This window comes from Papio anubis, chromosome 13, assembly GCF_008728515.1.
Source record: "Papio anubis isolate 15944 chromosome 13, Panubis1.0, whole genome shotgun sequence".
NCBI lineage: Eukaryota > Metazoa > Chordata > Mammalia > Primates > Cercopithecidae > Papio > Papio anubis.
The window spans coordinates 98,213,982-98,239,417 of NC_044988.1; the positions used below are offsets into that span (position 1 = coordinate 98,213,982).

General features: G+C 57.0%; 2 protein-coding genes across 8 annotated transcripts; one reads left to right on the top strand and one right to left on the bottom strand.

The window, feature by feature from the left end:
• Nucleotides 1-4,755: 4,755 nt before the first annotated feature.
• PKN3 (protein kinase N3) lies at nt 4,756-22,184 on the top strand. 4 transcript variants are annotated; one of them, XM_003911223.4, is made up of 22 exons: nt 4,756-4,940; nt 7,332-7,572; nt 7,762-7,907; nt 8,694-8,805; nt 8,877-9,004; nt 9,203-9,386; nt 14,362-14,508; nt 14,588-14,697; nt 14,808-14,951; nt 15,355-15,430; nt 15,505-15,673; nt 15,873-15,975; nt 16,109-16,176; nt 16,483-16,546; nt 16,679-16,770; nt 18,071-18,247; nt 19,566-19,628; nt 19,779-19,855; nt 20,949-21,091; nt 21,173-21,280; nt 21,466-21,546; nt 21,657-22,184. In XM_003911223.4, the coding sequence occupies exons 1-22, from the start codon at nt 4,917-4,919 to the stop codon at nt 21,867-21,869; spliced, it is 2,670 nt and encodes an 889-aa protein (XP_003911272.2). In that variant the 5' UTR covers nt 4,756-4,916; the 3' UTR covers nt 21,870-22,184. The 4 variants fall into 4 exon arrangements, with proteins under 4 accessions (XP_003911272.2, XP_017805042.2, XP_021782833.2 ...); XM_017949553.3 differs by having other exon boundaries at nt 21,466-21,502; XM_021927141.2 differs by having other exon boundaries at nt 20,949-21,280.
• ZDHHC12 (zinc finger DHHC-type palmitoyltransferase 12) lies at nt 22,132-25,407 on the bottom strand. Of its 4 annotated transcripts, none has more exons than XM_017949554.3 (5): nt 25,251-25,406; nt 23,710-23,846; nt 23,279-23,356; nt 22,919-23,085; nt 22,132-22,798 (listed from the first exon to the last, which is right to left on the bottom strand). In XM_017949554.3, exons 1-5 carry the CDS (start codon nt 25,348-25,350, stop codon nt 22,483-22,485), a joined length of 798 nt encoding a protein of 265 aa, XP_017805043.2. In that variant the 5' UTR covers nt 25,351-25,406; the 3' UTR covers nt 22,132-22,482. The 4 variants fall into 4 exon arrangements, with proteins under 4 accessions (XP_017805043.2, XP_021782835.2, XP_003911273.2 ...); XM_021927143.2 differs by having other exon boundaries at nt 22,132-22,770; nt 23,710-24,011; XM_003911224.5 differs by having other exon boundaries at nt 22,132-22,770; nt 25,251-25,403.
• Between the last annotated feature and the right edge of the window lie 29 nt (nt 25,408-25,436).

A 25,436-nucleotide genomic window follows, 5' to 3' on the forward strand; every position in this document is an offset into this window, starting at 1 on the left:
GAGTTATAATTTTTGTTTTTTGTTTTTTGAGACGGAGTTTTGCTCTTGTTGCCCAGGCTGGAGTGCAATGGCGCGATCTCCGCTCACAGCACCCTCTGCCTCCCCGGTTCAGGCGATTCTGCCTCGATTTCCCGAGTAGCTGGGATTACAGGCATGTGCCACCATGCCAGGCTAATTTTGTATTTTTAGTAGAGACAGGGTTTCTCCATGTTGGTCAGGCTGGTCTTGAACTCCCGACCTCTGGTGATCCACCTGCCTCAGCCTCCCAAAGTGCTGGGATTACAGGCGTGAGCCGCCGCGCCCGGCAAGTTATAGTCTTTTAAGGCCAACTGGCTAGAAAGTTGGTTTGCACTATTCACAGTCCACTGAATGCTGAACACTAATTTCCTAAGAATTCCAGTCTTTTTTTTTTTTTTTTTTGAGGTGGAGTCTCGCTCTGTCGCCCAGGCTGGAGTGCAGTGGCCGGATCTCAGCTCACTGCAAGCTCTGCTTCCCGGGTTTATGCCATTCTCCTGCCTCAGCCTCCCGAGTAGCTGGGACTATAGGCGCCCGCCACCTCGCCCGGCTAGTTTTTTGTATTTTTTTAGTAGAGACGGGGTTTCACCGTGTTAGCCAGGATGGTCTCGACCTCCTGACCTCGTGATCCGCCTGTCTCGGCCTCCCAAAGTGCTGGGATTACAGGCTTGAGCCACCGCACCTGGCCTAAGAATTCCAGTCTTATGAAGTATTATCACCATCAGAAGTAAGATGCAGCTACCTGGTCAAACTCACCCAACAGTCTAGGACTTGGCTTCCCTGTGAAACACTCCCCTGTGAAAAACACTCCCCAGGTCGGGTGCGGTGGACCACACCTGTAATCCCAGCACTTTCCGAGGCTGAGGCAGGTGCATCACGTGAGGTCAGGAGTTCGAGACTAGCCTGGCCAACAAGGTGAAACCCCATCTCTACTAAAAATATAAAAAAATTAGCTGGATGTGGTGGCACGTGCCTATAGTCCCAGCTACTCAGGAGGCTGAGGCACGAGAATCACTTGGACCTGGGAGGTGGAGGTTGCAGTGAGCCAAAATTGGCACCACTGCACTCCAGCCTGGGTGACAGAGCAAGACTCTGTCTCAAAAAACCAAAACCAAAACCAAAAAGCCACTTTCCAACCAAACTTGGAAAACCATCGAATGCAGCTTCCTGCCTGCACTGAGTGGATAAATGAGCCAGGAGTTGAGATGTGTGCACCCTCCTACGGAGAGTTATCTCAGATTACTCTTGGCTTCCAGAAGTAACATTTAGCCATCACGGCAAATACACTTTTTTTTTTTTTTTTTTGAGACGGAGTCTCGCTCTGTCGCCCAGACTGGAGTGCAGTGGCGCGATCTCCACTCACTGCAAGCTCCGCCCCCCGGGTTCACGCCATTCTCCTGCCTCAGCCTCCCGTGTAGCTGGGACTACAGGCGCCCGCCACCGCGGCCGGCTAAATTTTTTGTATTTTTAGGACAGACGGGGTTTCACAGTGTTAGCCAGGATGGTCTTGATCTCCTGACCTCGTGATCCGCCAGTCTCGGCCTCCCAAAGTGCTGGGATTACAGGCGTGAGCCACCGCGCCCGGCCGCAAATACACATTTTAAAGGGTTAATTAGCTGGCTGGACTGACTGCACCACTGGATAATTCCTAAAAGGTGCGGAAGCCTTGTTAGTTTGATTCCTGGGTTTTTGATCAGCTGAGGTGAGAAGTTGAGGGCTTTTTTACTCCTTTATTTTACTTTTTTAAGAGATGGTGTCTCACTATGTTGGCCAGGTTGGTCTTGAACTCTTAGGCCTCAAGCAATCCTCCTGCCTCATCAGCCTCCCAGAGTTCTAGGATTACAGGCATGAGCCACTGGGCTTGATCAACCTTCTTGCTTCTAAATGATGGATAATAGCATTTCTTTGACCCCCATTTTATTTTATTGTATTTATTTTTCTCAAGACAGAATCTTGATCTGTTGCCCAGGCTGGAGTGTAGTGGCGTGATCTTAGCTTGCTGCAACCTCTGCCTCCCAGGTTCAGGTGATTTGCCTGCCTCAGCCTCCCAAGTAGCTGGGACTACAAGTGTGCGCTACCAGCTACCACACCCAGCTAGTCTTTGTAATTTTTTATTTTTTATTTATTATTATTATTTTGAGATGGAGTTTCGCTCATGTTGCCCAGGCTGGAGTGCAATGGTGTGATCTCGGCTCACAGCAACCTCTGCCTCCCAGGTTCAAGCCATTCTCCTGCCTCAGCCTCCAGAGTAGCTGGGATTACAGGCATGCGCCACCACGACCGACTAATTTGTATTTTTAGTAGAGACGGGGGTTTCTCCATGTTGGTCAGGCTGGTCTCGAACTCCGGACCTCAGGTGATCCACCCGCCTCGGCCTCCCAAAGTGCTGGGATTACAGGTGTGAGCTACCGCGCCCGGCTGTAATTTTTTATTTTATTCTTTTGTTGTTGTTGTTGTTGAGATGGAGTTTTGCTCTTGTCATCCAGGCTGGAGTGTAGTGGCGTGACTGGCTCACTGCAACCTCCACCTCCCGGGTTCAAGCAATTCTCTTGCCTCAGCCTCCCTAGTAGCTGGAATTACAGGCGCCCACCACCACACCCAGCTATTTTTTTTTTTTTTTTTGTATTTTTAGTAGAGATGGGGTTTCACCATGTTGGCCAGGCTGGTCTCGAACTCCTGACCTTGTGATCCACCTGCCTTGGCCTCCCAAAGTACTGGGATTACAGGCGTGAGCCACTGCACCCGGCTAGCCTTTTTATTTTTTTAGTAGAGACAGGGTTTCATCATGTTGGCCAGGCTGGTCTTGAACTCCTGACCTGACGTGATCTGCTGTCCTTGGCCTCCCAAAGTGCTGGGATTACAGGCATGAGCCACCACGCCCAGCCAACCCCCATGTTAAAGAACCTACTATGTGCCAGGTGCTTGTGTTAATGTCTAGACCTCAACAATTCTAATGTGTAAATGTCACATTTTGCCTCTGATTATTAAATCTGGGCATGTTTCACAGAGCCAGGTTGCCTTTGCTTATATGTCAATGCCACTTGGTTGACTTCCCATAGCGGGACAACCCAGCATTGTCCATGGCTCAACCAATTTCACTTTTTTCCCAGTCCATTGTGAGGGAAGTGATTAGTGCAAAGCACAACATGTGGCTTCCTTCAGTAAGAGCACCGGAGCCTGTCTGTTCCAAGTCACTGTCAGTACTTGACCCTTCATCACCTTTCCACCTCCTGGAGGACGCTCCTCCACAAAGTCCTGGCACAACCTCCCATAAACGCAAGATGCCAGGACGGGCTGAATGGCCTGCTATAGACTAGGCAGTGACCAGCACACCTCCCTTGGGCTGAGATAATGGCGGCTATTTCACCAGCTGTGTCTTTTCTCACATGTGGATGGATGGGTTTTTTAGGGTAAAGCCCTAAAAAGTGTCACCGGCTGAACCAGCAAGCTCAGTCTGATTAAGAGATGGGTCCAAGAGAGGTCTGGTTCATTCATCTGTAATTTGTAATTTATCATAATTTGGGGTGAGGATTTACTTTTTCCACAAGTATACGTGTTTTTTTGTTTGTTTGTTTGGTTTGGTTTGTTTGTTTTTTGAGACCGAGTTTCGCTCTTGTTGCCCAGGCTGGAGTGCAACAGCATGATCTCAGCTCACCGCAACCTCTGCCTCCCGGGTTCAAGCGATTCTCCTGCCTCAGCCTCCCGAGTAGCTGGGATTACAGGCATGCGCCACCATGACCAACTAATTTTTTGTATTTTTAGTAGAGACGGGGTTTCTCTGTGTTGTTCAGGCTGGTCTCGAACTCCCGACCACAGGTGATCTGCCCGCCTCAGCCTCCCAAAGTTTTGGGATTACAGGCGTGAGCCACCGCGCCCGGCAGACGTTCTTTCTTTTTTAAAGCTTTTTTCTTTTTGAGACGGAGTCTCGGAGTCTCGCTCTGTCGCCCAGGCTGGAGTGCAGTGGCAGGATCTTGGCTCACTGCAACCTCCGCTTACCGGGTACAAGCGATTCTCCTGCCTCAGCCTCCTGAGTAGCTGGGATTACAGGCGCCCGCCACCACGCCAGGCTCAGTTTTCTATTTTTAGTAGAGACGGGGTTTCACCATGTTGGCCAGGCTGGTCTTGAACTCCTGACCTCGTGATTCGTCCGCCTCGGCCTCCCAAACTGCTGGGATTATAGGCGTGAGCCACTGCGCCTGGCCTAGTATACGTTCTTGTGGTGACTAATATCTCCTCTGGGCCACCCACTCCGAGGAGAAGGGCAATTTTGGATTAGCCCACATTACACTAACAACATGCGAGACAAAGAGACTTGCGGGGCTTGGTCGAGGAGGCCCTGCGCGTTAGAGGCGGGAGCTAGGTTGTGGAGGGGCTCAAAATTAGAGGCGGCGGCCGGCCAGCTCTAAGGGCTGAATCCGGCTGGGCGACCCGGCGACCTTCAGGGGGCGCTGTCCACCCCCCCATCCCAATCCCCAACTGGCCGGCTCCTGCCGGCGTGCGGTGGGGAAGGCCAGAGGACTGGGCGCCGGCGATGAACCTCTCGCGCGTCCAACCCGGGGGTGCGGCGCGGTGACGCCCAGCGGGAACTGCGGACGCCGAATCCCGGGTGCTGGACCCGGAATCCCGCGGAATTTTGGATCCGAGGGAGGCGCTGGAGCGCGGGACCTCGGGCGTGGGGTCCGGGGCGCTGGACCGGCGCGGACGGGAGGCGGCGCTGGACCGGCGTGGACGGGAGGCGGTGCTGGCCCCGGGGGCCAGCGGGTCTCGGGAGGGGGCGCCCGATCCCGCGTCTCCGGCGCCGCTTCCCGGGAAGTTTCAAGTTTGAAAGTCCTGGCGGAGGGGCTGCGGCTTCCGGGACCGGAGTGGCGGAGAGGAGGGCCCCAAGCGGCCGGAGCGGCGCCATGGAGGAGGGGGCGCCGCGGCAGGTGAACGGCGCGGGAGGGGCCCGCGGGGCTGGTGGGGTGCGGGGAAGCCTCGGTCATCGCCCCGGAGCCCCGAACCGAGGCCGCGTCCCCCAACCCGCCCCTCACCCGCGCCCCTTCCCTGCCCTTTCCCTGGCCCCGGCCCCGCGACGCCCTTGCAGAGCAGACCTGAGCTCCGGGTTCGGTTGTTCCTGGACCCTGCAGCGTCTCCAAATTAGCCCGCGGCTGAGCCGGAGCCTGTACCTCAACCAGCCAGTGAGCGAGGACGGCTGAGTCCGCAGTGTGCGCCACGAGGGTGGTCCCCAGAGTGTCCTTAAGTCGGTTCTCCCCGGTGGGGCTCCAAGGCCGACTGGAATTAGCCGGGATAGAAGGGGGGACCACACGGGCCTGGGGGGATTAGAATGTGCGCGCTGCGCGGGGCGCAGTCTGTGCGCACTTGGCAGTGGCGGGAGTCCCTCTCGCAGCGCACGAGGCGCGAGGGGAGCGTGGATGAGAGGGGAGCGGCCTCCCCCGCCCCGGGGCGGGAACCTTTGGGTACGTATAGTGGGTTCCAGAACTTGGAGGGGGCCGGGTTTCCTGCCAGAGCTGGCAGTAGGTGCTGGTGCGCGTGGGCCCGGAGGACCGAGGTCGTGTCTGTCTGCTACTGGGGAGGGAGAGGTGGTGTGCTGCCCCGGAGCCAGTGGTGGGGAGGGGGGCATTTGCGGACAGGAGTGGGTCCCCGCAAAGAGCAGAAAGGAGGTGGTGTGTGTGTCCATGTTGGAGTTCCAACCCGGGGCAGACAGGACCATAGGGGTGTTTGGGGGTGCATATAGACTCCTTGAGTGCCCAAGCCAGTTTCTTAAGCCGCCTTCAGGGCTGGGGCTTGGTCTGCCCCTTCCCACCCCCTTCCTCTGGAGGTCCCTCCGCCTGTTCCAGACGTAGCTTGTACACATTTTCCGATTTCCTGCGGGGCTCCACCCTGCAGCGGCAGCGGCAGCTGGGTGACTCAGGACCCCGGTGGCCGGGCCCCCAGCTCCATGGGACCTTTGTTTGCTCCGGTCTTTGGCTCTGGCCCTGTGGCCTAGGGCGGTCAGAGGATTTCCTGAGCCTCGCCCTTGCCCTCTGACAGCTGGGCCAGCAGGCCCAGCTGAGGTCTGGGGCGGGAGGAGGGGGGGTGGTCCCTGAGTCTGGGGTTGCGGCCCCTTCCACTGGGCTCAGGAGAAGATGGAACACAGAGAGGTAAGATGGGGTCCCTTCAAGAACCCGTGTTGCGGGGCATCGTGGGTTACCCTGGCCTGAGGTCACCTTTGGCACTGGTTGGTTTGAAATACTGGCGGCTGGAAAGGAGGTGTTCCTGTTCCTGGCTCCAACCTGGGTGAAGCCGTGAGAGAGCTTTCTACTTCCTCCCAGGAGCTTAGCAGTGGGTGGGCACCCGGAGATCTCCCCAGTCCCTCTCCGTGCCTCCGCTTTGCTACCTGTGGCATTGAGACATTAGGGGAACAAGCCCTGGCTCCCAGACTCCTGGCTGCCTTCTCATATGGCTTTGTGTGAACCCCTGCTCGGCGTTGAGCTTTTCTGGCTCCTGGACTCTACTTTGGATCCCAGACATAGAGCAGCCTGATTACCCAGGGCTGCCAGGGACAGCTGGGGCCTGAGAGATGGTGGTCTCTCCTTCTCTGTGTCTTGACTGTGGGCAAGTTACTTCACCTCTCTGGGCCTCAGTTTCCTCACTAGAAAACAGAGGTAATAAATAGGCCATGCGTGGTGGCTCACACCTGTAATCCCAGCACTTTGGGAGGCTGAGGCGGGCAGATCACCTGAGGTTGGGAGTTCGAGACCAGCCTGACCAACATGGAGAAACCCCGTCTCTACTAAAAACACAAAATTAGCCAGGGGTGGTGGCGTGTGCATATAATCCCAGCTACTCACGAGGCTGAGGCAGGAGAATTGCTTGAACCCAGGAGGCAGAGGCTGTGGTGAACCGAGATGGTGCCACCGCACTCCATCCTGGGCAACAAGAACAAAACTCTGTCTCAAAAAAAAAAAGAAAAGAAAAAGAAAAGAAAATGGGGGTAATGACCGCTGCTACCGGGTGGGGTTGCTGGGAGGAGTGATGTGGTAATCTATACAAAGCTCTTAGAATAGAACCTGGCACCCGTGTACCGTGTGAACTATCCCCCCTGCCCCACCCTTCTCTAACGGGCAGAGAACAGGAGCCTGGCCTAGATGAGTGGCCTCGGAGTTTCCATCTGGCTCAGGCCTGAGCTCTAAAGGGAGAGAGGCTTCCCAAACCCTGTGCTTGTCAGCCCTGGGTGCCGTCCCTTCCTCCGCCTCCATCTGCAGTGAGCAGAGGCTGCCGGTGGCCGTTGCGCCCCGTGATTGCTTTCCACCCTCTGCTTTCCACCGGCCCTGCAGCCTGGGCCAACCCAGTGGCCCCCGGAGGATGAGAAAGAGGTGATCCGGCGGGCCATCCAGAAGGAGCTGAAGATCAAGGAGGGGGTGGAGAACCTGCGGCGCGTGGCCACAGACCGCCGCCACTTGGGCCATGTGCAGCAGCTGCTGCAGTCCTCCAACCGCCGCCTAGAGCAGCTACATGGAGAACTGAGGGAGCTGCATGCCCGAATCCTGCTGCCCGGCCCTGGGCCTGACCCGGCTGGTGAGTGAGGAGCCGAGACCCCTCTGGACAGAAGGCTCCAGGCCGATCTGGCCCCTGGCCTTGGCCCTGGCCACTGTGGCGAGACCACCTCATTTCCTGCCCATAGATCAGTCGGGGAAGGAGGAGAGGCCACAGTGGGGGTATCGGCTCTGAGTGACGGACTTATGTGCTTGATACCCCCGTGCACAGAGCCTGTGGCCTCAGGACCCCGGCCGTGGGCAGAGCAGCTCAGGGCTCGGCACATAGAGGCTCTCCGGAGGCAGCTGCATGTGGAGCTGAAGGTGAAGCAGGGGGCTGAGAACATGACCCACACGTGTGCCAGTGGCACCCCCAAGGTAAGGCCCCACAGTTTGATGGCAGGGGCACCCTGGCCCCTGGTCCGACAGGGAAATGCAGCTCAGCCATTGAGCCCATAAGGAGACACCATCCCAGCCTGCAGTCTGATGGGGAAAATATGGCCCCAGACCCCAGCTGGGTGAGGAAGGCATGGCTGTAGCCCCTAGTGTGACACAGAAGGCCTTGTCCTGGTCTAATGGGATCCTAGCTCAGCCCCAGTCCCAGCTCCCAGCATGATGTCAGGAACTGGGCCTCAGTATTTGTATGACAAGAAGGCTTGGCTGTGGTCCTGATATGATGAGGGAGGCAGGACCTTAGCCTTAATCTAATCCGGGAGGCTTAGCTTAGCCCCTGCCCTGATCTAGTGGGCGAGGCTTAGCCCCTGCCCTGATCTGATGGGGGAGGCTTAGCTTAGCCCTTGCCCTGATCTGTTGGGAGAGACTTAGCTTAGCCCCTGCCCTGATCTAATGGGGAAGAGTTAGCACCAGCCCTGATCTGATGGGGAAGAGTTAGCACAGCCCTGATCTGATGGGAGAGGCATGACCCCAGCCCTGATACAAAAGGGGAAGCTCGACCCCAGCCCTTGTTGGTTTGATGAAAAAGGCTCCCCTGACCCACCCACTAGTCCAACAAAGGAGATTTGACTCTAGTGTTTGGCCTACTGAGCGAGGTTTGACTTTAACCCTGTTCTGATGGGGGAGACCAGGCTTTCACTTTAACCCTGGTCTGATGGGGGAAGCTATGGCCCAGGCCTGCTCTGATGGGCTTGTGCCACGGCTCCATAGGAGAGGAAGCTCCTGGCAGCTGCCCAGCAGATGCTGCGGGACAGCCAGCTGAAGGTGGCCTTGCTGCGGATGAAGATCAGCAGCCTGGAGGCCAGTGGGTCCCCGGAGCCAGGTGAGGCCTTGAGATACAGGGAGGGCGGAGCAGGGCAGAGCAGAGGCTGAGAGCTGCCCTCCTTCCCACAGGGCCTGAGCTGCTGGCGGAGGAGCTACAGCATCGACTGCACGTTGAGGCATCCGTGGCCGAGGGCGCCAAGAACGTGGTGAAACTGCTCAGTAGCCGGAGAACACAGGACCGCAAGGCGCTGGCCGAGGTCAGGTCCCAGCCCTGGCCCTCTCCTAAGGCCGGCTTCTTCCCATACCACCCTCCGCAGGGGCGTGAAGGGAGGGTGGCCGTGTAGAAGCAGGACTTCTCTGTCGAGACTTCATGCAGAAGGTGACTCCGGGTGACCTGGGCTGCTGCCCCCTGCCATATAACCCACAAACCTGGCTCTACCTTGTCCCCTCTGCAGGCCCAGGCCCAGCTACAGGAGTCCTCCCAGAAACTGGACCTCCTGCGGCTGGCCTTGGAGCAGCTGCTGGAGCAGCTCCCTCCTGCCCACCCTTTGCGCAGCAAAGTGGCCCGAGAGCTGCGAACTGCAGTGCCTGGATACCCCCAGCCTTCAGGGACACCTGTGAAGCCCACCGCCCTGACAGGTAGCCAGCAGTTCCTCCCACTTCAGAGCTCTCTTTCTTTTTTGGGAGAGACCCGCAAGCACAAATAACTTTGGGGAAGAGTTCAAGAGTTTCAGTCCTGCCCCACCACCCACTAGCAGCGTGACCTTGGGAAACTGACATTCCTTCTTCAAACCTCAGTTTATCCATCTGTAAAATGGGGATGATATAGCACCTACCTCACAGGGTTACTGTGTTGCACGTGATGTGCTAAGCACAGTGCCTAGCAGAGTCAGCACTCAGTGTAGCTTGTATTTACATAAATAAGCAGAATAGCGCTTAAAGCACTGGTGTTAGGAAGCTCTGGAAAGCTTGATACCCAGCACTGGGCAGCTTGGACTATTAGAAAGTTTTCTAGGCTGGGCGTGGTGGCTTACACTGGTAATTCCAGCACTTTGGGAGGCCAAGGTGGGTGGATCATGAGGTCAGGAGTTCAAGACCAGCCTGGCCAAGATGGTGAAACACTGTCTCTACTAAAAATACAAAAATTAGCCAGGTGTGGTGGTGTGCTTCTGTAATCCTGGCTGCTTGGGAGGCTGAGGCAGAGAATTGCTTGAACCCCAGAGGCGGAGGTTGCAGTGAGCTGAGATTGTGCCACTGCACTCCACCCTGGGCGACAGGGCACACCCTGTCATGAAGCTCCGCCTCCCGGGTTCACGCCATTCTCCTGCCTCAGCCTCCTGAGTAGCTGGGACTACAGGCGCCCGCCACCGCGCCCGGCTAATTTTTTTTTGTATTTTTAGTAGAGACGGGGTTTCACCGTGGTCTCGATCTCCTGACCTTGTGATCCTCCCGCCTCGGACTCCCAAAGTACTGGGATTACAGGCGTGAGCCACCGCGCCTGGCCTGTTTTTGTATTTTTAGTAGAGACGGGGTTTCACCGTGTTAGCCAGGATGGTCTCCATCGCCTGACCTTGTGATCTGCCCGCCTCCGCCTCCCGAAGTGCTGGGACAGGCGTGAGCCACCGCGCCTGGCCAAAAAAGTTAATTTTCTTATCTTGTACCGAGATCTCCTTGTAGCAGCAGCCAAATTGTACTCAGCAAATAATCTGAGAGCATGGGCTTTGAAGCTGTATCCCACCGAGATACAGTGCGAGCTGGAAAGGCCAGCACCTACCTGCACAGAGCACTGCTACAGGGCCGACTGACCCCATTCCGTTGTGAGCAGAGCTGAGAAGAGGAAACGCAGGCTCTGGATGGAGCCCTCTCACCTGGCCTTGGGGAATCCAGGAATGCTTTCTTTTCTTTTTTTTTTTTTCTTTTTGAGATGGAGTCTCGCACTGTCGCCCAGACTGGAGTGCAGTGGTGTGATATCAGCTCACTGCAACCTCCACCTCCTGGGTTCCAGCAATTCTCCTGCCTCAGCTTCCCAAGTAGCTGGGATTACAGGCCCGCGCCACCATGTCTGGCTAATTTTTATATTATTAGTAGAGACAGAGTTTCACCATGTTGGCCAGGCTGGTCTTGAACTCCTGACCTCCTGTGATCCACCTGCCTTGGCCTCCCAAAGTACTGGGATTACAGGTGTGAGCCACCACGCCCGGCCCAAGGAGTGTTTTCTAGAGGAGGTGGTGTCTTGGCCTTGAAGGACTTACACAGGAGTACTTAAGGCCAAGTAGACAAGTTCAGAAATGCAGAAGAAATAGCTTGTTAAAAGGCCTAGAATTCAACTACTCAAGGCCACCCCATATCCTGTCTCCTGGCTAAACACCCGAGTTACTTGAGTTGTCCTTTTTTTTTTTTTTTTTTTTTTTTTTGGCAACAGGTTTTTTTTTTTTTTTTTTTTTTTTTTGAGACGGAGTCTCGCTCTGTCGCCCAGGCTGGAGTGCAGTGGCCGGATCTCAGCTCACCGCAAGCTCCGCCTCCCGGGTTCACGCCATTCTCCTGCCTCAGCCTCCAGAGTAGCTGGGACTACAGGCGCCCGCCACCTCGCCCGGCTAGTTTTTTGTATTTTTTTAGTAGAGACGGGGTTTCACCGCGTTAGCCAGGATGGTCTCGATCTTCTGACCTCGTGATCCACCCGTCTCGGCCTCCCAAAGTGCTGGGATTACAGGCTTGAGCCACCGTGCCCGGCCCAGAGTTTTGTTCTTATTGCCCAGGCTGGAGTGCAGTGGCACGATCTCGGCTCACCACAACCTCTGCCTCCCAGGTTCAAGCGATTCTCCTGTCTCAGCCTCTCAAATATGTGGGATTACAGGCATGTGCCACCATGCCTGACTAATTTTTATATTTTTAGTAGAGATGGGATTTCTCCACGTTGGTCAGTCTGGTCTCAAACTTCTGACCTCAGGTGATCCTCCACCCGCCTCAGCCTCCCAATGTGCTGGGATTACAGGCGTGAGCCACCTCGCCTAGCCTCTTTTTTTTCTTTTTTTTTTTTTTGAGACAGAGTCTTAACTCTGCCTCCCGGGTTCACGCCATTCTCCTGCCTCAGTCTCCCGAGTAGCTGGGACTACAGGCGCCCGCCACCACGCCCGGCTAATTTTTTGTATTTTTAGTAGAGATGGGGTTTCACCGTGGTCTCAATCTCCTGACCTTGTGATCGGCCCACCTCGACCTCTCAAAGTGCTGGGATTACAGGTGTGAGCCACCATGCTTGGCCTTTTTTTTTTTTTTTTTTTGTAAGACAGAGTCTTGCTTTGTCGCCCAGGCTGGAGTGCAGTGGCATGATCTTGACTCACTGCAACCTCTGCCTCCCAGGTTTACGCCATTCTCTTGCCTCAGCCTCCCGAGTAGCTGGGACTACAAGCGCCCGCCACCGCACCCAGCTAATTTTTTGTATTTTTAGTAGAGATGGGGTTTCACCGTGGTCTTGATCTCCTTTTTTTTTTTTTTTTGAGGCAGAGTCTTGCTCTGTTGCCCAGGCCGTAAGTAGTGCAGTGGTGTGATCTCGGCTCACTGCAAGCTCCGCCTCCCGGGTTCACACCATTCTCCTGCCTCAGCCTCCTGAGTAGCTGGGACTAGAGGCGCCTGCCGCCATGCCTGGCTAATTTTTTATATTTTTGGTAGAGACAGGGTTTCACCATGTTAGTCAGGATGGTCTCGATCTTCTGACCTCATGATTTGCCCACCTCGGCCTCCCAAAGTGCTGGGATTACAGGCGCGAGCCACCGTGCCTGGCGGTCTTGATCTCCTGGATTCCCTCGTGGATCCGGGCCACTGCCTCTCTCAAAGTGTTGGGATTACAGGTGTGAGCCACCATGCTGGGCCTTTTTTTTTTTTTTGAGACGGAGTCTGCCCACGCCCCAGGCTGGAGTGCAGTGGCCAGATCTCAGCTCACTGCAAAGCTCCGCCTCCCCGGTTTACGCTTTATTCTCCTGCCTCAGCCTCCCAAAGAGCTGGGACTACAGGCGCCCACCTCACCTCGGCCTCGCTAGATTTTTTTGTATTTTTTGGTAGAGACGGGGTTTCACCGTGTTAGCCAGGATGGTGTCGATCTCCTGACCTCATGATCCGCCTGTCTCGGCCTCCCAAAGTGCTAGGATTACAGGCTTGAGCCACCACGCCCGGCCTTTTTTTTTTTTTTTGAGATGGAGTCTTGCTTTGTCACCCAGGCTGGAGTGCAGTGGCATGATCTTGACTCACTGCAACCTCTGCCTCCCAGGTTCAAGCAATTCTCCTGCCTCAGCCTCCCAAGTAGTTGGGATAACAGGCGCCCACCACCATGCCCGGCTAATTGTATTTTTAGTAGAGACGGGGTTTCACTGTGTTGGCCAGGCTGGTCTCGAACTCCTGACCTCAGGTGATCCACCTGCCTCAACCTCTCAAAGTGCTGGGATTACCGGTGTGAGCCACCGCACCCGGCCTCAAGTTTTTGTTTTTGTTTTTGTTTTTTTGAGACAGAGTCTTGCTCTGTCGCCCAGGCTGGAGTGCAATGGCACAATATCGGCTCACTGCAACCTCTGCCTCCTGGATTCAAGCGATTCTCCTGCCTCAGCCTCCCAGGTAGTTGGGATTGCAAGTGCCCAACACCAGGCCTGGCTGGTTTTTGTATTTTTAGTTAGGACGGGGTTTTGCCATGTTGGTCACGCTGGTCTTGAATTCCTGATCTCAGGTGATCTGCCCGCCTCGGCCTCCCAAAGTGTTGGGATTACAGGTGTGAGCCACTGCGCCCGGCCGAGCTGTTCTTTCTAAGCTGATCTTTCTACGTTGGACCCCTGCCTTTGTTTACAAGTTCTCTCTGTCTGTAACCCCCAGGCCCAGACTCTCCCTAAATGATACTCTTGGGCCTACTTCGTGTCCTCAAAAGCTGCTAGATCCCCACTGCTTTCTCTACGCTTTGAGAGACAAACCTCTAGTGACGTGACACATGAACTTACTCTGTTGACAAAACATGTTTCATATCCACTGAGGGAGGTGGGGTAGAGCTGGGACTCACCTCCACTGTTCAGATGGGGAAACTGAGGCCCAGGTAGCAGGTGGGTCCGGACAGGAAGCCAAGCTTCCTGCTCCTTGTCCCAAGCTCTTGTCCTTGCCACAGTGCTTTCTAGGCCCCAGCTCTGGGCAGCATCTCATCATGTGCTGTGTCTGTGCAGCCTGGCTGAGGTCTGAGGTCTGAGCCTGTGTCCCTGCCGCTCTAGCATATAGACGGGAGAGCCAGTTGCTCTATCCTGGAAAGAGGTGGCTGCCACAGAGAAGCGTGCAGTCTGAAACAAGGTGGCTCCTCCCCTGGGAGTGGCCAGGTTGGAGGCCTCCCAGGCTGTCATCGGGGTCCAAGGGCACCTTTCGGGGGCTCATGGTGCTTGGAAGCTGCAGGGCAGTCAGCAGGCTCCTGTCCAGGCACTCTAGGCTGCCATACTGAGTGAGGTTTCTCAGGTAGCTGCCCTGGCCTCAGGTGGGTAGGGTCTGGGTTCAGCCACCTCCTGGAGAGGGTGGCCTTCCTGGGGTCCCAGGACACCTTGGTGGTAGCAGTGGGAAGATGGCATCTGACAACACCCCCCGCCCACCCTCACCACAGGGACACTGCAGGTCCGTCTCCTGGGCTGTGAACAGTTGCTGGCAGCCGTGCCTGGACGCTCCCCGGCGGCTGCACTGGCTGGCAGCCCCTCCGATGGCTGGCTTCGGACCAGGGCCAAGCAGCAGCGTGGCCGAGGCGAGCTTGCCAGTGAGTAGGGAAGGAGCTTCGGGGAGGGCAGGAGAGCCCTGCTTCAGGCCTGTGCTGAGCCCCAGCTCTGGCCCTGCAGGCGAGGTGCTGGCTGTGCTGAAGGTGGACAACCGCGTTGTGGGGCAGACGGGCTGGGGGCCAGTGGCCGAACAGTCCTGGGACCAGACCTTTGTCATTCCACTGGAGCGAGTAAGGCTGCTTTTGTGTGGTCAGGGGTGACCTTGGGCTGCGGGGTGGGAGGCTGCCCAGGTCGGGGCTCATTCTGCACCCCACCCTTCAGCCTGGCCTCCCCAATATAGGCCCGTGAGCTGGAGATTGGGGTGCATTGGCGGGACTGGCGGCAGCTATGTGGCGTGGCCTTCCTGAGACTTGAGGACTTCCTGGACAATGCCTGTCACCAGCTGTCCCTCAGCCTGGTACCACAGGGGCTGCTTTTTGCCCAGGTGCTCACCACCTCCGCCCTCTGACTTGGTGGGCCCCTGGGGGCGTCAGGGCCAGGAAGGCTTTCAAGACCAATGCACTGCATGTGGGTGCAGAGATTGAGGACCAGAGAGGAGGTCTCCAAGAATAAGGACTCCTAGCCGCTCTCCCAGAGCTGCATCTGGAGGCCTGGGTCCTTGTCCTGACTGCCCTGCCTCAGGTGTGAGCCTGGAAAAGTGCTGTCCTCCCGGGGCCTCTGTTTCTCCACTAGTCTCAATGAGGACATTGAATCTGTTTCTCTGGCTCCTTCTGGCTCTTGCATCTGTTGACCCTGGGGGCTTGGGCTGTGATCCCAGGGACAGAGGAGGTGCCATGGCAGGTGAGATGGGAGGCGACTGGTCCACAACCCTGCCCCTACCCCTGCAGGTGACCTTCTGCGATCCTGTCATTGAGAGGCGGCCCCGGCTGCAGAGGCAGGAACGCATCTTCTCTAAACGCAGAGGTGTGGAGGGAATGGGGGCTATGTGCGAGGGAACAGGGCTGGGGCCCCGGGACTAAGGTCCCCTTTTCTCCCAGGCCAGGACTTTCTGAGGGCTTCGCAGATGAACCTCAGCATGGCAGCCTGGGGGCGCCTCGTCATGAACCTGCTGCCCCCCTGCAGCTCCCCGAGCACGATCAGCCCCCCCAAAGGGTGCCCTCGGACCCCAACAACATCACGAGAGGCCTCTGACCCTGCCACTCCCAGGTGAGGAGCCCCGTCGCCCTAGACTGCACCCTCCTCTGTGGCAGCTGTGGGGCTCCAGATGCAGGCGGTGTCTGTCTGTCTGTCTGTCCATATTGCTCAGCCCCCAACCCTCTGTCCATCTCACTTCAGGTTGGTGTGTCCATCCTGCCAGCTCTTGCATCTGCCTGTGCTGGGCACTGTGTCTACTTTCTCCCTACAGTAATTTCTTGCCCAAGAAGACTCCCTTGGGCGAAGAGATGACACCCCCACCCAAGCCCCCGCGCCTCTACCTCCCGCAGGAGCCAACATTCGAGGAGACTCCGGTGAGGGGCTGGAGGGACTAGTGGCTCCTGGGACCGGCTGGGCTTGGCGGGCTCACCCAGCTGTGGGGTGACAGGCCTAAAGGGAAAGAAAGAAGGAAGCCCAGCCCTGCCCTGAGCTCTTCTGTCCTCACAGCGCACCAAACGCCCCCACATGGAGCCTAGGACTCGACGTGGGCCATCTCCACCAGCCTCCCCCACCAGGTACCCACATCCTGCGCACCTTCATGTTTGAGACATTCGTCTGCTTACTTGAACATTTGTGTATCCATCACACATTACTCCGTGGCTCCCTGGCACACGCGCTGGCTGGCTCTCGGGGTCTGATTTGCTAAACCCACATTATTGAGCTCCAGCTCTATGCCAGCTTCTAGGAGCCCTTCCTGCAGGGGTTTCTCGAGCCCATAGGTTGAGACAGCCCAGGACTGGGCATGGGAGGCTTGGAGTGGCTCTGGGTAGGGACCCAGCCCTTGCTGTAGGGGACTTCCTATACCCTCTCTTTCTTTGCAGGAAACCCCCTCGGCTTCAGGACTTCCGCTGCTTAGCCGTGCTGGGTCGGGGACACTTTGGGAAGGTAGTGGGCTGAAGAGGGTGCTATGGGACAGGATTGGGGGCCTCATCACATGAGCCGGGAGGACCTGATCTGTGTGAGTGGTAAAGGCTCCCTGGTGCGGCCCACCTGGACCCAACCTATCTCTGGCCCCAGGTCCTCCTGGTCCAGTTCAAGGGGACGGGGAAATACTACGCCATCAAAGCACTGAAGAAGCAGGAGGTGCTCAGCCGGGACGAGATAGACAGGTGTGTGAGGGCACCGCAGGGCACCCAGGATGGCTGGCCTGGGCTGTGGCATCCAGAGGGCAGCTGAAGTTTCCTGGGGCTTTGGAGAGGTGACCCCGTGGGGCCAGTCAACCCGCATTCTCTTTTGACACCTGCAGTTGTTAACCGTGTTTCCTTGGGCAGGTCCCTTCTTCTCTCTGTCAGTTTGCTCTACTGTAAAATGGGGGCGTTGGTGACTGTGCACATTCAGAGCCCCTGGTGAGCCTCTGACATATAGAAACCATCACTCTATGGTCAGGCACGGGAGTTCACGCCTGTAATCCCAGCACTTTGGAAGGCCGAGGCAGGCGGATCATGGGGTCAGGAGATCGAGACCATCCTGGCTAACACGGTGAAACCCCGTCTCTACTAAAAATACAAAAAATTAGCCGGGGGTGGCGGGCACCTGTAGTCCCAGCTACTCAGGAAGCTGAGGCAGGAGAATGGTGTGAACCCAGGAGGCAGAGCTTGCAGGGAGCCGAGATCACGCCACTGCACTCCAGCCTGGGAAATAGTGCGAGACTTCATCTCAAAAAAAAAAAAAGTGGGGGACCTGGGCACAGTGTGGCTCATGCCTGTAATCCCAGCACTTCAGGAGGCCAAGGTGGGAGGATTGCTTGAGCCCAGGAGTTCGAGGCCAACCTGGGCAACATGGCGAAACCCCCTCTCTACAAAAAATACAAAAATTAGCTGGGCATGATGGTACACATGCAGCTACTTGTGAGGCTGTGGTGGGAGGATCACTTGAACCCCAGTGGTGGAGGTTGCAGTGAGCCGAGATCGTACCACATCACTCCAGCCTGGGCAACAAAGTGAGACCCTGTCTCAGAAAAAATAAAAAAAAGACTGGGCGCACTGGCTGACGCTTGTAATCCCAGCATTCTGGAAGGCCGAAGTAGGTGGATAACTTGAGGCCAAGAGTTCGAGACCAGCCTGGGCAACACCGCGAAACCCTGTGTCTACTAAAAATACAAAAATCAGCTGGGCGTGGTGGCACACTCCTATAATCCCAGTTACTCGGGAGGCTGAGGCACGAAAATCACTTGCACCCAGGAGACAGAGGTTGCAGTGAGCTGAGATCATACCACTGCAGTCCAGACCAGGTGACAGCAAGACTCTGTCTCAAAAACAAACAAAAAAACGAAAAGAAACCATCAGTCTACCAGTCTACACGCCTGGCACTTTGGCTGAGGGCCCAGTGAGCCAGGGGTGTTGTGCAAGGCACAGGGCACAGCCCAGGGGAAGTTTTCCTTCCCTCTAATACTCTTGCTCTCTCCTGCAGCCTGTACTGTGAGAAGCGGATCCTGGAGGCTGTGGGCCGCACAGGGCATCCCTTCCTGCTCTCCCTCCTTGCCTGCTTCCAGACCTCCAGCCATGCCTGCTTTGTGACTGAGTTTGTGCCTGGTGGCGACCTCATGATGCAGATCCACGAGGATGTCTTCCCAGAGCCCCAGGCCCGGTGGGTTCCATCCCTCCTGCCTGCCTCTTCCAGCGAACTTTACCTGGTTCCCTACACCCACTGTCTATATCCTGCTTTCCCCCAAGTGCCCAACAGCAGGGGAGCAGGAGTCAGAGTCTTTGGTTTATACCCTGGCACCAACTGACAGCATTTATGACCCTGGGCATCAGCTTATGAAGCTGTGCATTAGTTTTGTTTTTTTTTTTTTTTTTGGAGATGGAGTTTCACTCTTGTTGCCCAGGCTGGAGTGCGATGGCACGATCTCGGCTCACTGCAACCTCTGCCTCCCTGGTTCAAGCGATTCTCCTGCCTCAGCCTCTCAAGTAGCTGGGATTACAGGCATTGGCCACCACACCTGTCTAATTTTGTATTTTTAGTAGAGATGGGGTTTCTCCATGTTGGTCAGGCTGGTCTGTAACTCCTGACCTCAGGTGATCTGCCCATCTCAGCCTCCCAAAGTGCTGAAATTACAGGCGTGAGCCACCACACCTGGCGAGTCTAAGATATTAATTTGAAAAATAGGCACGATTGGCCAGGCGCCCGTAATCCCAGCACTTTGGGAGGCCGAGGCGGGCGGATCACCTGAGGTCAGGAGTTCATGACCAGCCTGACCAACTTGGTAAAATCTTGTCTCCACTAAAAATACAAAAAATAGCTGGGCATGGTGGCACGCACCTGTAATCCCAACTACTCGAGAGGCTGAGGCCGGAGAATCACTTGAATCCAGGAGGCAGAGGTTGCAGTGAGCTGAGATCCCGCCACTTTACTCCAGTCTGACGATGGCAAGACTCCGTCTAAAAAAAAAAAAAAAAGGCCGGTGCGGTGGCTCGCACCTGTAATCCCAGCACTTTGGGAGGTCGAGGCAGGTGGATCACGAGGTCAAGAGATCGAGACCATTCTGGACAACATGGTGAAACCACGTCTCTACGAAAGCTAAAAAAAAAACAATAGCTGGATGTGGTGGCACGTGCCTGTAATCCTAGCTACTGGTGAGCCGAGATTGTGCCACTGCACTCCAGCCTGGGTGACAGAGCGAGACTCCCTCTCAAAAAAAAAAAAATAAAAAATAGGCATGATGAGTATCAACTGCAGGGACCAACACTTGGTCCCTGGCACCATTTAAGGGCCCAGGAAGCTGGAAATCGAGGTGACCTTGGGACTGTTAGAGCACCCCCACTCTCAGCATGATGCTTGTCCCAGTCTCACTCATCTCTGACTGGCCGGGACATCCACGATCCCCCAGCCATGGCCATCCTGGTGCCTCCCTGCCCTGCCTCCCTGGTCTTGGGCCTGAGTTCTCCCATAACCACCCCTGCAGCTTCTACGTGGCTTGTGTTGTCCTGGGGTTGCAGTTCTTACATGAGAAGAAGATCATTTACAGGTGACTTTTGTCCCAGGGATGCCTGGGGGTGGGGGTGGGGTGGGTGAGGACACAGACGCTGCCTCTCCTGCCTGGGCTGCTCCAGGCGTCGTTGCTGTTTCCTGGGTCTAAGCCCCCCTCATTCCGTTTGATCTGCACCCTTGCCCTCAGGGACCTGAAGTTGGATAACCTTCTGCTGGATGCCCAGGGATTCCTGAAGATCGCAGACTTTGGACTCTGCAAGGAAGGTGGGGGCTGCCCATTGGGATTCATATCTCCAGCCTTGTTTACCCAGCCTGGCCAATAGGATGATGGGCACATGGCATCTCCCAGGAAATCTCACCCACGGATGCCCTGGTTCCGCCGCTCCAGACCTCATTCCAGGGGACAGCTGGGCACACTGGCCCTTTCTTCCCAGTCCTAGAGGCTCGTATAGAGTCCCAGCCTGCACCTGGCCCGAGGGAGAGTCTATAGTCAGGGCTGGGAGAGGAGACTGAATTCTGCCTTTTGTTTTTTTCTTTCTTTATTTTTTATCTTTTTTTTTTTTTTTTTTTGAGACGGAGTCTTGCTGTGCCGCCCAGGCTGGAGCGCAGTGGCGTAATCTTGGCTCACTGCAACTTCTACCTAGTGGGTTCAAGCAATTCTCCTGCCTCAGCCTCCCAAGTAGCTGGGACTACAGGCGTGTACCATCACGCCCGGCTAATTTTTGTATTTTTTTTAGTAGAGACGGGGTTTCACTGTGTTAGCCAGGATGGTCTCGATCTCCTGACCTCATGATCCGCCCACCTCGACCTCCCAAAGTGCTGAGATTACAGATGTGAGCCACTACGCCTGGCTTCTTCTTTTTTTTTTTTTTTTTTTGAGACGGAGTCTTGCCCTGTTGCCCAGGCTGGAGTGCAATGGCACGATCTTGGCTCACTGCCACCTCTGCCTCCAGGGTTCAAGAGATTCTCCTGTCTCAGCTTCCCAAGTAGCTGCAATTATAGGCGCGTGCCACCACACCCCAGCTTATTTTTTGTATCTTTAGTAGAGACGGGGTTTTACCATGTTGGCCAGGCTGATCTCGAACTCCTGACCTCATGATCTGCCCGCGTTGGCCTCCCAAAGTGCTGGGATTATAGGTGTGAGCCACCGTGCCCGGCCGAGTTCTGCCTTCTGTGACCTTAGCCTGTGAGCTTGGCTCTCGCATGCAGTCAAATGGCGTCATAACCGTTCCCACCTCCTTGGGTACAGGGCAGGGCTTGGCACAGTCTAAGCTCCCTGGCATCATAAGGCTTGGCTGTTGAGGTTATTATGAATAGGCCACACCAATCTGCTTTTGGCGTACCTGTTGATTTGTAGGGATCGGCTTCGGGGACCGGACTAGCACCTTCTGCGGCACCCCGGAATTCCTGGCTCCCGAGGTGCTGACCCAGGAGGCGTACACACGGGCTGTGGACTGGTGGGGGCTGGGCGTGCTGCTCTATGAGATGCTGGTGGGTGAGGTGAGTGCTGGAGTGTGCTGTCTGGGCCTCTGGGTTGGAGTGGGGTGGCCCGTGCATCCTGCTGAGCCCCCATCTCCACAGTGCCCTTTCCCAGGGGACACAGAGGAAGAGGTGTTTGACTGTATCGTTAACATGGACGCTCCCTATCCCGGCTTTCTGTCGGTGCAAGGGCTTGAGCTCATTCAGAAGGTAAGCACTGCAGGGTCTGGGTCTGGGATGGATGGCCGCTCAAGGCCCATGTGCCCTCTGCCATGGGACAGCAGACCCCCTGCCACCCATCCGTAGAGCGCTCTGGGCCAGCGTGCTTGGGGCCTGTGGATGATGGCAGTGCCTGGGGCTGAATGCCCTAAGTGAGCGCCTGTCCTGTTGCCCAGCTCCTCCAGAAGTGCCCGGAGAAGCGCCTCGGGGCGGGTGAGCAGGATGCCGAGGAGATCAAGGTCCAGCCGTTCTTCAGGGTGAGTGGCTGGGGTGGCGGTGGTCCCCTGTGCCTGGCAGGGTAGGTGACACAGAGTGACTCATGGAGCTGCTGTTCCTGCCATCTCAGGCGCCTCTCCTTTTCCCCCAGACCACCAACTGGCAAGCCCTGCTCGCCCGCACCATCCAGCCCCCCTTCGTGCCCACCCTCTGTGGCCCCGCGGACCTGCGCTACTTTGAGGGCGAGTTCACAGGGCTGCCGCCTGCCCTGACCCCACCTGCACCCCACAGCCTCCTCACTGCCCGCCAACAGGCCGCCTTCCGGGACTTCGACTTTGTGTCAGAGCGATTCCTGGAGCCCTGAGGGCATCTCTTGGCATCTCTGTCCCCTTCCCCCACAGACTGCTAGAGCCTCTGCTTGCCTACCTGTGTGCCCTGCCTGGAGGTCCAGGCCTTGCCGGGTACTTATGAGCCCTTGGGACTCGAGGTGGCAGCCATGGGGCCACTGTTGTGGGCTTTGCTCAGTGTCACTGGGCAAAGTGTGTCCCCTCCCCCTCCAGCTCGCCCTCCTCTACCTCCCAGCGAGACCTGGCCCAGAAAGGGCGCCGCAACAAGGAGTGATGTGGTTTGTCTTTTTAAGACTAGACTTGCTTTATAGACTATTAAATTTGTAAAAGTGTGCACTGGCAGTCGCCTGGGTGGGGCTGGGGTGGAGCCCCGGGTCTGCTGGGGCCTGAGCTGCCCACAGGTCCTTTTTTCCCTTTCTTCCTTGGAAGGCAGAACTGCCCACCGAGGCAGGGATCTGTCTGTCTTGAAGTTCAGTTCTGGGGCCTGGGAGGGGTGGGCAGGAGTGAGCGGCCCCAGGCCCTCCGAGGGCTGACCCTAGCTGGGGACAGGTCCCCTGGTTTTCAGGCACAAGATAGTAGCCCAGCCTCTAGCAACCCTAAACAGCTGGGCTGCTGCCCTCCTCCTCCTCCTCAGCCCAGAGGGTCTCCCAGGACCCCGAGGGCCATCCACAGAAGAAGTGGGCCAGGTTGCGGGTCAGGCCTCGGTCGAAGGGGTTGCCGGGGCGCTGGCGGAGATAGGCAATGCGGTGTGAGGAGATGAATTCCCAGGTGGTGGTGTTGCTGGCCACCAGGTAGAGGTGTGAGGCGAGGAGCAGGCTGGCCACCAACGAGAGGAGGGACAGCAGCAGGAAGGTGGCGAACAGGAGCCCGCTGGATCGAAGCCACAGTCCCCAGGGCTGGAAGAACTGGAGGCCTGACCTGCAGGGCAGGGGACAGGGGCCTGGTGCTGGGGGAGGGCAGGGGAGCCCTTCCCTCCCTGTGCTGGATCCCTGGGAGTCCTGGCTCTGTCCAGCCCTGTGGGAGCATACATCCCACCCTCCCCCTATGCCCGGGCAGCAGCACCCACCATGCCAGGTACAGGCCCCAGAGAAGCACCACCAGCTGCAGTGCCAGGTAGACCACAAAGAGTGGGTGGTTGCGCTCCCCTACACAGTTCTCCATCCAGGGGCAGTGGTGGTCGTAGCGGCGGACGCAACGGCGGCACTCATGGCAGTGCCGAGCCCTCAGGGGCTGCTGTGGGCATGGAGGAGAGTGGAGGCTCAGTGCCAGCCCTGCTGTGAGCCCACCACTGAGGGGAGGAATCAGGGCCTGATGATGGAAGGCCTTCTTGGAGGAGGGGTGAGGCCCCGGCACTGGGGCAGGAGGAGGTCGAGGAGTCTCAGCTTTGGCCCAACCTCTCCCAGGTGAGTGTCCCTGCATCACTCACCAGCACCAGGCAGTATCTGCAGCGCCGAAGAGGGATGGCTGGAGGAACCATGGCTGTCTGCTCCTCTTTGAGCTCCTCCTGGAATGAGGGGTGGGGTATAAGACAGGATCCCCTTGGGAGACAGGTGGCATTGGCGGGCAGCTCCCCTAGGGGCCGGCTTAGCTCTGGTTGTGGAGTTTAGGACCCATCCCGTGCAGAATGGAGGTGTGGGGTGCGGCGGAGCACCCTGGACTGAGGGTGGCTGTGTGATGTTTGCAAGTCTCTTCCTTTTCTGGGCCCCAGCAGTTTCCTCACTACTGTAGGATGGGGCTCTAGGGCTGGCAAGAGGATTCACTGAGCTGCCCCCACGAGAGCCTGCAGCACAGAGCCTGGCATGGAGACTGGTGGTGGCTGTTGAGTCCCTGTTGGTGAGAGTAAGGGCCCCTGGTTACCTGAGGCTGGGGCTGCGCATTCACGTAGCCGGGGTCCATGAGTGACACAGCGAGGTAGAGCAGCAGGGAGCCCAGCACCAGGAGCAGGAAGGTGAGGGGCAGGAGCAGCTCGCCCTGCTCCTCCCATTGCCGCAGCTCTGGAGAGGCCGGGAGAGCACAGTGAGGCTGGGCCGGGTAGAACAGGAGTGGGTGGGACTGGGTTGCAGTTGGAGGTGGGGAAGTGTGTTCCTGGCCCAGCAAAGACCTGGAGATGTTGGTTCCATGAGTGGTTGTGTGTGGCCAGCAGTTCATCTGAACTTTATCTGGAGGGTCAGAGGGAACCATGGAAGGTTATAAGGCCAGATCTGTTTTGGAAAACCTCATCGCTAGAGAAATGGATCAGGGGAAGCCTAGGGGCAGAGAATCTGGCCAGGAGGAAGAAGAGGGGAGCTGCAAAGGCCTGGCAGGAAGTGAGAGAGGAAGGAATGGACAGAGGGGGCTGCTGGGTGAAGGGAGCCAGACCTGACTGGATGTGGGACAGAAGGAGGAGGGGTCCAGCGTCTCTGGCTCTGCAATGGTGAGAGACTGGCCAGGTCTGAAATGCCTGAGAGAGATATGGGAGGGAGGGTGCAGCTGGCAGGCTCAGATGCTGCAGAGGGGCATAAGAAAGGGTCCAGTGGCTTCAGCTCATGGAGGTGACAGGATTTTGGGGAGGTAGGGTGCAGGGCAAGGAATGAGGGGGCATGAGACCACCAGACAGCGGAGTGTAGACAAATCCTGTGTCCCTTGTAAGGGGGAGCAGAGAAGAAAGGGTGGCTTTTGAGGGGGGTCGTTTTCTGATAGGGAGACCTGAGCAAGTTTTTAGGCTAAAGGGTGAAGGTGGTGGAGGAGGTCTGAGGTCTTGGGAGGAAAACCAGCAGGGGCCCCAGTCCAGAAACTGAGGCTGGACCACCATGGAAGGAGGGCTGGGGGCTGCTGTGGGTGACAGTGAGGGAGGCTGCCCGTGGCAGGTGAGGTGCTGGGTAGGGGGCTACTGAGGGGAATGAGGGAAATGGAGGTGGTAGGTGGGTGAATCTGTGGGAAGATGGGAGACAGGCCTCACCCCGTGGGGTGTTCTCTTGCCTGAGGGGTTGCCTGGACTTGGGGGTGTGGAGGGTGTGGGTGTGGACACAATGCCAATCTTTGCATCTAGTTGAGCCTCCTAATCGTAAGGATGGGAAGATTTGGGGTCAGTTCCTGGGAAGGAACTGGTGGGTCCCAGGATCAAGGGACATGGGGCTTAAGTCGGTCCTTGGATCTGGTGGGCACCGGCTGGGTCCTGGGATGGACAGGGCATTTGGCAATGATCAGGAAGATGCTGGGATTAATCAGGAATCAACGGGGTATCAGGCGGAGAGCGGGTGGCTATTGGAATGATAGATGGGGAGGGGGCTTCAGGAGCTGGCAGAGATCGGGCCAATCCCAGGATCTCCAGGGATTAGGCGGGAGACCCAGTGAGACCCGAAAGTCCGGGGAACCACGCGGGATCGGGTGGGTCCGGGGTCGCTTGGGGTCCGGCTCACCGGTATCGTGCAGGAAGAGCACCAGCGTGATCCCCCAGGTCAGCACGGTGTGCCCGGTCCGCACCAGGACCCCAGGGCTGAGGAGCGCCCAGGGGGTCATCGCCTCGGCCCGGGGCCCCACCCGGAAGAAGCGCCCAGAAGGGCGGGCCCTCCGAGGGAGGGGCACGCGGTCGCCCGGGGATTGGT